At 26.2% G+C, this 14,222-nt stretch overlaps 1 protein-coding gene across 4 annotated transcripts in view; it reads left to right on the top strand.

Moving 5' to 3' along the window:
• The window catches only part of LOC140670967 (myelin regulatory factor), a 47,998-nt gene that overhangs the window by 24,929 nt on the left and 8,847 nt on the right, over positions 1–14,222 (top strand). For all 4 annotated transcript variants that reach the window (XM_072901908.1, XM_072901907.1, XM_072901906.1 and 1 more), the window contains exons 2-4: positions 3,140–3,233; positions 11,358–11,585; positions 14,006–14,097. In XM_072901908.1, coding sequence (XP_072758009.1) covers positions 3,140–3,233; positions 11,358–11,585; positions 14,006–14,097 — 414 coding nt within the window. The remainder of the gene's footprint in view (positions 1–3,139; positions 3,234–11,357; positions 11,586–14,005; positions 14,098–14,222) is intronic.

Raw genomic sequence — 14,222 nt, 5'->3', positions numbered from 1 at the left:
ATCTGCTATGTGAAAAAACATCGACAATCTGGAATTGTCAGGGATTTCTTTGGAACCTAGAAAGTCAAGGAATAATATATAATAATATATAATATAAATATATATCTATCTGTTCTGTTTGTATTTAATTTCTTAATAAAAAATTGAATATGCATATTCTTTAATGTAATTTTTAAAAAATTTTTGATAAATAAAAATATTTTTACAACTAAAAAATGTTTATCTTACGAAAAAAAAAAAAATATATATATATATTATATATATAATTGTAGTGAAAAATCGTTATTAGTGAAATTTATATTTCTTTGTTTTTCTTAAAAAAAACATTTATTTGCAATAAATTTGAATTAATTTCAATATTAATTTACAATAAAACAATATATATTAATTTTCAAAAACAATTAATATATATGTTGTATTATTACAAATTAGTATTGTCATTAATTCAAATTTACTACAAGTAAAATAAGTGTTTTTTTTTTTTAAGTACTTTTCAATTCAATTTCAACTAATTCAATCCGAAAATATGTATTTTCAAAATTTAATGTACAAATGAATATGTAATTAACTTTCTGCAGTAATTATTTTCTTTTAATTCTTTTATATAAAATTGTTTTAGAAATGTACATTGAGAACGTGTAATAATAATAGTTTTGATTTATTTATATACGATATTTATATATTTTTAAAAATTATTATGTAGATATTAGAAAATTTCTACAAAGCGCAGAATAATATTGGTTATTCTAATTTTCATATATTGATATTATCTCGATAATTTATAACTATGGCGCATATCTGATATAATGTGATATTCACATTTAAACAGCCACATCACGGGGGCGATGTTTGGTCGATACCTCGATAAAGACCTGGCTGGCAACGACTCATCTACCATCGTAACTCAACCCTCGAATTCCTTTCATAGATGTTAAGCACCATGCACATCTTGGGCATTGTTTGCCTGTTTAAAAAAAGACGGTAGTTTTTACAAACAATATTAAAAAAATCCCTTTGAAATTGCTTCTAAAAAGAGTTATTGAATTTATTATAAAAATCCCAGAGAGTTTCTTCAAATTAGGAGTACTATTGGAAAAGTTCTGTTCCGTTATTTTTATTAATTTTTTGTAACATTTACTCTTTTATACATATAATAATTTCTAATATTATATTAGTTCTTATATAAAAATTTACTTCCATTTATTGATTTGTCATTATCTTCTTAATTGAACCAATTCTTCTGTGGAATTATTGTATGATCTGAATTTTAAATTTTAAATATATTGAGTGACAGAAGTATACTGACAGATCACTATTTTGTTGTACATATTTATTACGGTTTCCATGTCTTCTTTTTTTTATATTATTTTATGTTTTTTTATATATAATTATCATATATATTATATATATAATAATATAATATATATTATGTATATATAATTATTATAATTATATTTTCAAAACTTTTTCTTTTCATATATATTATTTTTATATTCTTAGAGAAGCGTTTTCTGAAAATAGAATAAACTGTTATCATTATTACCACTACTGTTACTACTTCTCTCATGCAACTGTAAGAAAAAAATCTAATTTTTCAAGATAAGAATAATTCTTCTACAGAGGTTTATATCATCTTAATGTAATGTAATGTTAGATAATATTGCTCGACCGGAAAAACATTCGAGATGCGAGACAACACGACAACGTCATTACGTCTCGTTATTCACTTGAAAAGTGTCCTTATATTCTCGACTACCAATGCTCGAACGTCTATGAATGTTTGACCGGAAGTAACGTATTACAACGCTTAGCTTGTAGTCTTAAGCGCTTAACATATACAAAGTGTATATGCTGGCGTTCTTACATTTCAAAACAATATCCAGAGGTCTTAACGCTGACTGAAAAGGCTGATGACTGTTTCGATGATTTTTAAATTTCTTGTTAATTTCGCATAATTTCCTTGTTAATTACTTGAAAAAATTGTAAATATAACAATTATGTAATAATATAAATATATAAATTATAATATAATTATATAAATATATAAATATAATATATAAATATAATATAAATATTATAGTATAAATATATAAATTATATAATAAATATATACAATAAGCCATTTTTCTCTCTATCAATTGTATCTAAATGGATCTGTCTCGATGACTATAAGAAATTCGGCTATTATTCGCACGACTGTTTTTTCCTTGTTCATTTGACGTTCTATTCGTTCAACTGCGTCGCAATCATCCGTGAAATTTGTTTGTATCCATTTAATAAATTGACTTTCTCCCTTGCTAAAAACCATCAAGAATGGTAACATGCAATGTTCTTATCTGAAATCTCTCTCCCATACGATAGATGCTTTCCTCACACAGCCTCTTGCATCTTATGACGCAATAAATGACAACGACAGACGCGTATGCGAAATACACGCATGGCAACAATTTTATTCATAAAATTATATACTTACATAACTATACAGGATGTTTTACTCCTTGGAAAAACAGGGAAAACTTAGAATTTTTAGGGATTTTTTTCTTTTGTGTCTGGAAAAATCAAGGAATAGGACTTCAAGAAATTTTTAAAACGATCTTTAATAATTTTATTTTCTCATATTGAAAGCCAATCAGAAAGTGAATTATGTGTTTAAAATATGTTTTGTACATTCAAAATAACTTAACAAAATATGCAGTACATATTCTTTGTAATTTTTAATAATAACAGATAAAAATATTATTGCAAATTAAAAAAATGTTTATCTCACAAAAGTTATGCAGTTCTTTTTTCCAGTATATTTGTAATATCTAGTAGTATCTAGTAGTTGAAACTTAAATTGCTGTGTTTTAAATAAAAAACGCATACCAAAATTTATATTAGAAAATTACACCAAACCAAAAAATCCTTACAATATTCTTTTTACCTGAAATTTTGGACAAAAATATCTAAGGAAAATCAGGAAATTCCTATAAAACTTTTTTTATTAAAATTTGAATAGATCGTCTTATATGCAAATTATATATATATATAATTATATATGTAGATAATGTGTATGTTGTAATAGAAATGGATAGTTTTGAAATGGATAGACTAGAAATTTATTTTCATCGTGATACAGAATATTTTGTTATTTTTTTAGGTCGTGGTGATTTCGTCGGAGGTATAGACAATGAGGCTCTGGACTTTTCGCAATTGGAAGACTTTATCAACAGTGACAGTGAACAACCTGCAACGTAAGTCTAAGGAACATCAACCTTCGATGTCTATCAATGTTCTAATTATTATTGTTTATTTTTTATTTCATTACTTGTATCTTAGATTAGCTTAACCCTTTGGGTCACTCAAAGAGCCACCTTTTTTTTCGTAGTTTTTTATTGTTTTAATTACTTTTTTATCAACAAGTACCGGATTTTTTGTTTCTACAGAGTCTCTAGAACATCAATAAGTGTAAAAAAAATATGAACAGTCATTAATTGTTAATTGCAAAAATACCATATATAAACAAACAGTCAAAATTAGTACTTTTTTACGAAAAAATGCATTTTCTACTAATTTATTATGACAATAAATACGGCAATTTTTTTATAATCTTAGTACACTCTAAAGTATTTTTCAGAGTTTTTTTAGAATTTTCCACCGTGTTGTTTTTGTTAAATCCTCCTTTTTTTTGATAAAAAAATATATAAAAAACAATATTTTCTGTTCTAAATTGAAAGTAACAGTTGTATTCTTTTTTAAATTTTCTCTCTGAAGGTTGTTTTAGATCGCAGAATCTGAATCTAAAGGAAAAAAAATTTAATTTCCAAAATTTAATATTGGGATCCAATATGGCGGAAGTAAAAATTTGTCTGACATATTAGATCCACCATCTTGAATTTTGAAAATCTGACAACGAATTCGTAATCAGCGACCCCAAAAACCCTTATATACCAAATTTTATAAAATTCTGACAATTAGAAAAATTTGTGACTCAAGGGGTTAAGGGGTCATGCTCAGTCAGGAAGCCGAAAAAAACGTGATGTTTGGGAATTTTTTTCTCAAAAACTGTAAGACTTAAAAGAAAAAAGGTTTTATATTTGAAGAGAGTATGTTTTTACAAATTTCACATAATTTTTTTATTAAAAAATATTAATAAATGAAAAAGATATAACAATTCTTTCGGAGGTCTTTTTGAAAAAACTTGTTTTACGGTAACCATTGCTGCTCGGATCTGAATAATCCGAAATAAAAAATTCGCAAAGATTTATATAATATATTAAATTATCTAGTCTTGAACGAAGTTTTTCGAAATATTGATTTGGGACAAAATGACGGATATCTAAAGTTGAACTTCCGATTTTCGATCAAAAAATCGCTTGTATTTCGTCAATTGAAAAAACTATCGAAAAAAAATCTTTTATTCAAGGACTAGTTTTTTATATCTAAAATAAGCCTGTAAATATTCTCTAGATGTTATACTTCCAGAAAATGTCAAAACCCAAAAATCGATTTTTTCAAAATTCCTGACTGAGCATGACCTGTTAAAAAAAAGATCTTATTAAACAAGAAACCCGATCTCGGGCATCAAAGTATTCGATCTGGCGAACTGAGTTTAACGGACTACATTTGGAAGCCATGGTTAACGCCTACAACGGCGCGTGTCTGTTACACGTGAATACTGCGTGTCGCTAACGCAATGTGATCGCAAATTCGAATTGTTATTTTTCAGGGAATACTATTTGGCACCAATTTATATCAATAAATCTATATTAATTAAGTTTCTCGATACATAAATAATAGTATTTTTCTCATTCACATTTTACACTTTACTACATACTAATATAACAAATTTTTTTAATGAGATAAACATATTTTTTTAAATTTTTACTTTTAATGAAAGTAATTGTTTATTCATATTATCATCATTATCATGAATTGTTCATTCTATACAACAAAAAATATTAGTTTTTAAGTAAATAAATATGTACATTGCACACTTTGAGTACACATATATTATTTTATACTGTTACATTTTATACATTCAAATAACACTTTTATAAAATATACGATTCTGATTAAGTAAAATGTTGTTTAAAAGTGAGAAATTTACTTTTTTTATTATAAAAAATAAATATTTTATTTAGAACTAAAAACTCTTTAATATATATATATAATTTTTTCAAAGAAAAAAAAAATATATATATATATATATATATTCAAAATGCAATATTAAAAATAATTATTTATTTCGAAGTATTAAAAATGAACTATATATAGGATGTTAATTAATTTATACGTAAATATTTCGTGATAAAAAATAAATAGTCCTGAACTATTTTTTTATTTTAAAAAAATAAGAGTTTATATTAGATACTACAATTAATAAAATTATTTTAGAATTGAAAATATGTTTTAAATATAAAAAAACGGCTCCTATGAAATTTAACAACGTAAATATTTTTATATATGAAAATTATTAAATTTGATTATACGTCATCCCATTAAGTTATTATTCATTCAGTTAAAGTCAAGGCGTATTTTTCTCTCATTTTCAAGTTTTTACTACAAACGGTTTTAACGCGCTGCCAAAGCAAGCTATTAACAAGATTACAAGATTATAGTATTTGTTTCTGTCGGTTTAAGTTCCAAAATAATTCCAACAGAGGAATTCAAAATAATAATGTAATTGTTTGAAACAAATAAATCGAAACTTGTTCTTTTATTGCCTATTTAAAAAGCAAAACATAACATTAATTATATATTTATAGTGACAGTAGACACAACCAAATCTGATTATATAAAGTCATCGCGCTAAATTTAGGATCTGACTACATGTATATAATTAATTATATATGATCTGAAATAACAAAGAATCATTTGTTATCGAGTATTATTTTTTCAATTAAAAAAATTTTTTTTATTAAAATAATCATTTTTTCGAAATTGTTTAACTGTTTCTACAATAATATATATTTTCTCATTTCTTCTTCATATATTTCTCCCTTTAAAAATATGTATATGTAATTGGAATATTTATTTCAAATACAAAGAATATATTTCTCCTCTTAGAGTTTATCTTTCTTTTTTAGCACAACAAAATTTTTTAAATGTATTTAAGTAAATAGTTTAATTAAAAAATTTCAAGTTTTTAATATAAAGCAAATAAGCTATTAGGACTTATCAAATAAACTAGTTTTTTTTTAATTAATTTAATATATAATTTAAATAAAATAAAATTTCTTTGTAAGATATTTCTTCTCACAGTGTGTATAAAATCTGAAAATAATTCTGATTTAATATACACACACACACACACACACATAAATATATTTATTACACAGAAATTCTACGCCCCGTTAAAATGTTTACAACATTTTGTAACTATGTCTATGATTTCAATTTATAGATTTTCTTCAGATTATATGGGTACATACTTATTGTTAGTATACGTACACTATATATATATATATATATATATATATATATATATATATATATAAATTGAAATCATAGACATAGTTACAAAATGTTGTAAACATTTTAACGGGGCGTAGAATTTCTGCGAAAACAGCCGCGTGCGATGCTATTTCCACGCTCATAGGCGCCCTTTTTCAAATTATGCTAATTAACAAATTTAGATAATACGCTTTTACCGTCCAACAGCACGAGCACACGTTTCCTGCGAATGACACGACTAAGTATCAGGCTAAATTCCTAAATTGCTCTATCTTGCCTCTATATATTCAGACTGTTCCGTCACTACCGCGATTATCATAGAAATGGTTACTGTGTTTTGATAATATTCATATTTTACCTGGAATGGTTGTGACATATTTTAATTTTTCTTAAATATTTTTAAAGCAATGCATATAAAACATATAACCAAAAAAAGGAGGTAAATTCTTTTTTATCTTTTTATTGCCAGATGAATATGCGTCAATATTATTTGTAAATTTGTAAAGTGATATTTAGATGTGATCAAGGAGGAAAAAGGAAAATTATGAACCTTGTTGAAGTGTAGTTGTCATTTCGTATCATCGATAATACAGTAAAAATCAAAAATAGAAATAATGTTATTGAAAAAGCGAAAATTTCCAAAAAGTCGAATTACTGTCACAACTTTCTATATTAAATAACAATAAATATATAAATAGATATAATGAGTTGAAAGTTTTATGAAAATGGTACGAAAAATTAAAGTTAATTAATTTGCTAAAATAAAATTATTTGTAGATAGTAGATAGTAAAATTAAAATTATTTGCATGTACGTATATACATAAAATTACATATATAATAGATAATTGATAGTTATTAATGCATTAATGTATTAAACTTGACAATTACTGCACACATCAATAAGAATCTTTGTTAGTTTTATAACAAGAAATTTTCACTACTGTTTGACATGTATGATATGTATATATATACAGGGTGTCCCATTTTAATTCCTCCAGTCAAATATCTCGAAAACCAAGCCTGGGAGAGAAAAATGTTTCAGGCAAAAGTTGTATGGTTTCGAAGGAGGCATAAGATGGTACCATTGGTCTGACCTTGAAGAGTCATTTGAAGGTTACGTGAAAGTCACCTCAATTTTTTTAAATGGTACCTCCTATTTTTTGTTACATATTCTTGTAGCTGACTTTGAGAGCTTTCCAAAACACTATGATAAAATGTTTTTTCATTAAACACTTTTCAAGTTATAAGGCTTCAAAGTTGCAATATTTTGACATAAAATCCAAGATAAATTTTTCTTAAAGAAAACACATAGTTATCTTTAAGAAAAAATCTGAATTTGCAATTAGCAGTTACACATTTTTACTTTAACATAATTATGTTCTAATTACGCCCATTGATTTGTCTCGTTATTCTGTGCATAAGAGTATTATGGTAAGATAATCGAAAAATGACTATTTTACGAGATATCTTGTATTTTATGTCAAAATATTGCAACTTTGAAGCCTTATAATTCGAAAAGTGTTTAATGAAAAAACATTTTATCATAGTGTTTTGGAAAGCTCTCAAGATAAGCTACAAGAATGTGCAAAAATATATAGGGTATTCCATTTAAGAAATTCAAAATGATCTTTACGTGACTTTCATGTGACTTTTCAAGGTCAAACTGATGGCACCATCTTATGTCCCCCTAGAAACCATACAACTTTTGTCTGAAACATTTTTTCAAATTTTCCATATTTTTCAAGATATTTCACTGGAGGAATTAAAATGGGACACCCTGTATATATATATATATATATATATATATATATCAATAACGTCCTATATAATAACGATAATATTTTAACAAATTTTTGCTGACTTTATATACATATAACTGTTTTGTCTGCAGCTTCAAAACAAGCAATATTACAGTATAATTTTATATTTATTGTACGAACTTAGAAAAAGAGAGAGAGAGAGAGAGAGGAGAGAAGAAACAAAAGCAATAAAAATTTTCCTTTTCTTTAATATTATTATTACTATTTTAATATTTGTATTATTTTATCTTTATTATATATTTCTGATATATATTATTATTATTATTATATTAATATATTATAATTATTTATTTATTTTCTTTTTTTTTTTTAATGCTTGACATTCAAAAGGCAAACACACGAACGATAGATTCTGCTTTCCATTGACAGCTTGGGGCACAAAAACATCTCATTCCAGACCTGCTTGCGTATACTGACGTAATCACATACCCAGGAAACGCATCCACCTATTCTTTATACGCAACACAATCGCGCGTGCGTATATACACTTGGCTCGCATACAGATATCCATGCAGATAACGACCGCAGAGGTGTAATGATATAATGACAGAGGCAGACAGAACAGAATTGATGGAATCACAGCATGCACAGTGGTAACCCTGCTAATCCGACTTCCAACGCTCGTCTTTGATTAAAAAAGGCTCCCGGAATCAAAGCGATAGCAAAGAATTAATGAAAAAAAAATTTATTCATCTGACCGGTATTTTAATACGAATAATGTCATCCTAGTAACAGTATATAAATTTTAAAATACCTATATCACCATTCTTGTATTCCAAAATTTTATAATAACTTATTCATATTTATTTATTCATAATTATTTATTCGTTTTACGTTTTAAAATATTTTATAGTTTCTTCATACATGATTAAATTTATTTTAGATTCTCAAAATTTCCTCTTTATTACTATTATTATTTTATTATTTCATTTGTAGTATATACTTTGAATATTATATTTTTTTTTCTTTTTAGTAGTAATCTTTTAATAGTATTTATATTTTACTTTTAATAGTAATCCGATTTTCAGCACTTATCTTGCATTTTAAAAGAGAGATTCTTGTGATTTTCACAACGATAGAATTTGAATTTCGTTAAAAAAAATTTAGAGAACGTCTTATCTAATTCATCCAGCATTATCATCTTTATTATAATTTTGTGGTTCAAAATATTAGATACTCGCATATCTGTATAATTATTTTGTAATGATTTTTCATATAAATTTACTAGTTATATTTTTACCATCTGCAGATATTCAATGAGAAAAAAATTCTTTTCTTATCAGAATAGTTCTATCAATCTTTTTTTTTATGATACATCTTATTCTTGCGATTCTGTGTGAAACGCATATTTTGATGTTGTATGTACACGTGCATGCATCATGATCAACACGCAACAGATATGTTATTTAAAGAAACATTAGTTAGATAGATAAGCGGAGAAAATTCATAGTCGTGACGCAAATGCGACGAAATGATTTTATATGAAATAGTATCGTTTGGTGAAAGAGAAGAGTTTGTCAAAAATATGTGTCAAAACGCTTATTATTTTTCCAGATATCGCGCAAAGTATTGAAATAAAAAAAAATAAATAAAATAAAAATACAACATAGAGGAGATAATAATGAAAACGGTACTCGGCTAATTTATATTTAAAGAATCAAGAATTGATAGAGTATAATTACTGTCTGACTTATGCAATAAAAAAAGAAGAATAGGTATTTACATGATTCTTTTTTTTTTTTTTTTTTTTTTTTTTTTTTTTTTTTTTTGCGATTCAGAGATTGTTATCGAGCGAATGTTTTCAATTATTTTCTAATTAAGAATTCACGGAAAATTCTCTCTCGTCGGACAAAAGTATAAATTGTAGCCGACAGTCTTCAACACGGAAATTGCATAATAGTACCCATATACCGTGTATAGCGAAACACCCGCGAGTTTTCTCAACACGCGGGACAAAACGCGAAGCGTCAAAGCATTCTTCATTTTCCGCGGAATATCGAATGATTCAGACGATAACCATATCTCGTGTTTTGCAAATTCAATTGCACTCTCGGCACGCATAGTTCTCCAAAGATCAATAAAAAGACGCTGGTATAACAACGTGTGGTGTATACACGGTTTTTATCAAATAATACTGTATCTCTCTTCTAAAGAAGATGTATTAGGTCTACTTTCTGAAAAAACATAAAAAACTTAGCACTCTTGTTTCTTTGAGACTTGAAAAATTCTGGGGAAATTTATTGAGACTTAGGAAATATTATTTAAAAAATTATCTTTCTTTGATAATTTTACTCTTATATTGTAAACATTTAGCAAATCAAATAAATTATTTAGAATATATTCTGTCTATGCTTATATATTTAATATATTTTATTTAAATAAAATATTGAATATGCAGTATATATTGTTTATTATAAGTTTTAGTGATAAAGAAATAAAAATGTTATGCAAATGAAAAATGTTTATCTACGAAAGTGATTTAATTTTTTTCAGTACATTTGCAAATCTAGCACTTGAAATTTAAATATCTCCATGTTTTTCCTTCATATAAGTGAAAAGCACTAGAAAATGCATAAAATAAGAGAATCTTATTTTATAAAACGTTACTCCAAAACATTTTTTAATATTTTCTTGAGCTAGAGTTTTAAATAAAAAAACAAGATAAAAAAGTTTTCAAGGAATTTTGCCAAGATTTGTGAGTTGAGATACCCAGAAAGCACAAAATATTTATAAAATATTTATAATAATTATTTAAATATTTTTAAGATTTTAGATTGAATAGATCATAAACATTTACCATAAATATCCTAGTAAATATTTACTAGGATATTTATAAAGTGTAAAATATTTTATCTATATTTTAAAAATATGTCGAATGAAGATTTTTATAAAATATGTATAAATAATTTAAATATTTCAAAAAAATATATTTTCATAAATATTGAGTACTGTCTGATATGTCTCCTATATATCTTCATTATATGTATAAATATCTGAATATAATAAATAATAATTTGTAAGCATTCCATTGCAGAAAAAAAATAATCAAAAAAGATGTGTCTGGAGACGTATTAGATGAAAAATCTGAATTTTGTGTTTAGATACTTTGCGGATACCCTCGCACATAACGAAAATGGGGGTGGAACGGTGCCTCATAACGGCCGGATCGAAGCACCTACGTCGCAGCCGGTCGTCGCCCAGCAGCAGCCATCACCGCGATTACCTTCACCGCAGATGACACATCCAGTCTCGATAGCGTGCATTTCTGGTACTACGACTGTGCCGAACAATAATGGCGGCTACAAAGATCCGCAATCGTATGTTCACCCGTAAGTTGAATTGAATTCACATGAGAATTATCAGGGTGGATCAAAAAGTTTCCTGTTTTATTACGATTTACATTTATCACTTATCCACAAATTTGACTTCCCCGATAGCAGAAAATATGTTGCATGGCTGTTTTAATATTGCAGCAATATTGTGACATATTAGAAATATTGCAGTAATATTGTGCAAATATTATAAGTTTAACTAACTTTTCGCCCTGCGCTTCGCGCGGGCCTCAAAGCCTTTACCCAATACTGATCTTGTTATTATTAGTTCTCACACAATTTAGAATTCTTCAATTTTCAAAATCTTTCTATATAATATTTTTCGTAAAAAATTTTAGATTTCACTTAATAAGATATCCTTGATTGCTTATTTCTTTAATCTATTTATACATATCAATTTTTTAATTATAGGAGGTTATGTTTTCGCGAAAAAAATGTTTTTCCAGAACTTCTCTGCCAATGTGTTCAAAATGTTTCGAAGCATTAAGAAATCACATTTTTTAATAATTTTTTATATTTTAAATTATATAGAGGAGACTATGTTTTCAAGAAAAATTTTTTTTCCAGATTTCTCTGCAAATGTGTTCAAAATGTTTCGTTTTAAATTTTTCAGAGATGGTTCCTATGTGGTTTCTTCTAAATTTTTAAATTTAATTTTTTAATTATAGAAGATTATGTTTTCGCAAAAAAAATGTTTTTCCCATTTTTCCAGATTTCTTTGCCGTTTAAAAATTTTTCGAAACATTTAGAACACATTGGCAGAGAAATCTGGCAAAAAAAACATTTTTTTTCGCGAAAACATAACCTCCTATAATTAAAAAAAAATTTAATTTAAAAAATGTGATTTCTCAATGTTTCGAAACATTTTGAACATATTGGCAGAGAAATCTGGAAAAATATTTTTTTCGCGAAAACATAACCTCCTATAATTAGAAAAAAAAAATTTTTTTTAATTTTCAAATTTAAAAAAACCACATAGCAGCCATCCCAGAATAATTTGCAACATTTTGATACCAATTTCGTGGGTCCACAAATGTGGAAGTAGTTCGCGGTCAAACAGACAGACGGACGATACTTATATATATAGATATTTTATTGGAGACGTAACATATTATTGCTAAATTATAATGCAATCACATATCTTCTCACACAGAACGTTTTAGTTATGTTGCAGCAATATTACAATTTTGCAAGTTGCAACGTAATATTATAAAAACATTATAGAAACATGTAACTAATATTTCAGGAATGCTCTAAAAATAATATTCAATTATCGTTTGCTCACCGCTACGTGACGCACTTTGTGTTATGTATTCCGTATTCAAATTTTTTTATGAGAGTATATAAAGCAAAAATACAACTAAGTAATGTAAAATATATATTTTTCAATCAGCTTAATTTCTGATACAATTCCAACAAGGAATTACATTGAACTGATTGTTTAAAAATCAGACAAATAAGTATTATAAAAATAAAAGAAATATTTTGCAATATTTCAATCTTTTAAAACAATATTCCATCAATATATCGTGCTGTAGAGATTAGCGTGAGAAACATCCACAAGAAAGAATCTAGGCTTTTCTTTAAAGAAGCTCAAGTCTTTTTCTTCAAATTGCCTGCTTGATGATACAGTAGTACAAAATGTTGTTCAAGAATTATTTTCAACAACTGGATTCTTACCGAGAGAATGTTCAAACTTGTGTCAAGGTGGAACAAGTGCATCAATCTTTTCTAAAACACTATATTGAAAAATAGTTATTAGCTTCTATTTTAACACAATATGTTCTATTTGTGTTGTAATAAAAGTCATAATAAAACACACACACACACACACATACGTAGGGACTCTTACTTTTCTATATATATATTCAAATCAGCTATATTGGATTATGCAAAACGCTCTGTTATATAAAGTTGAATAAATCAAAGAAGTTTTGATTATGCATGACAATAAACTAACAACGTAAATATTATTATATCTTTACGTATTTTTCTTGGATAGGAAATTAAATTTGATGAGATTTATACCGGTTTTGATTTCAATTTTTAAGTATAAAGTTTTTGAATTGTGTAAAAATATTAAGTATTTACATCTCTCTTTGTACATATTTTAAAATTATAGCTATAATATTCCTAAATTATAATAATGTCATATGTTTAATACGTATTATTTTTTCAATTTAAATTAATAAATTAGGTATAGAAATAGGTTCTCTTTTTACTAATCAAGAAAGAGTTATTGCAAACTTTTCTCTCGACATATCTTTTCTCTCTCTTAAGAAAGTTTATTAATCTTTTTTTCTTTTTTTTAAAAGAACAGAGATTAAATTTTAAAATAAAGTTTAATAAAAAAACGACTTTTATAGCATTCTAATATCATAAAAATTTACCTGCAGAGAGAACATTACGTTTTTCAGACATGCATTACCAGAAAGTCCACCGGACAGCGGAAGCGAGCCACCGTATTCACCGCCAGGACATAATGACACTCAACATGTGCATTCGCCACGTGAGTTTAAATTCACATACGTAAAATATTTCACAATAAAACATAAAATTATAATTGAGTAATTATATATACAGGGTAGGTCATTTTAATCCGTTCACGGGAATATCTCCTCAAGTAGGGGCGAT

Source organism: Anoplolepis gracilipes, chromosome 11 (assembly GCF_047496725.1).
Source record: "Anoplolepis gracilipes chromosome 11, ASM4749672v1, whole genome shotgun sequence".
NCBI classification, from domain to species: Eukaryota; Metazoa; Arthropoda; class Insecta; order Hymenoptera; family Formicidae; genus Anoplolepis; species Anoplolepis gracilipes.
This window is presented reverse-complemented; position numbering and strand designations above follow the sequence as displayed.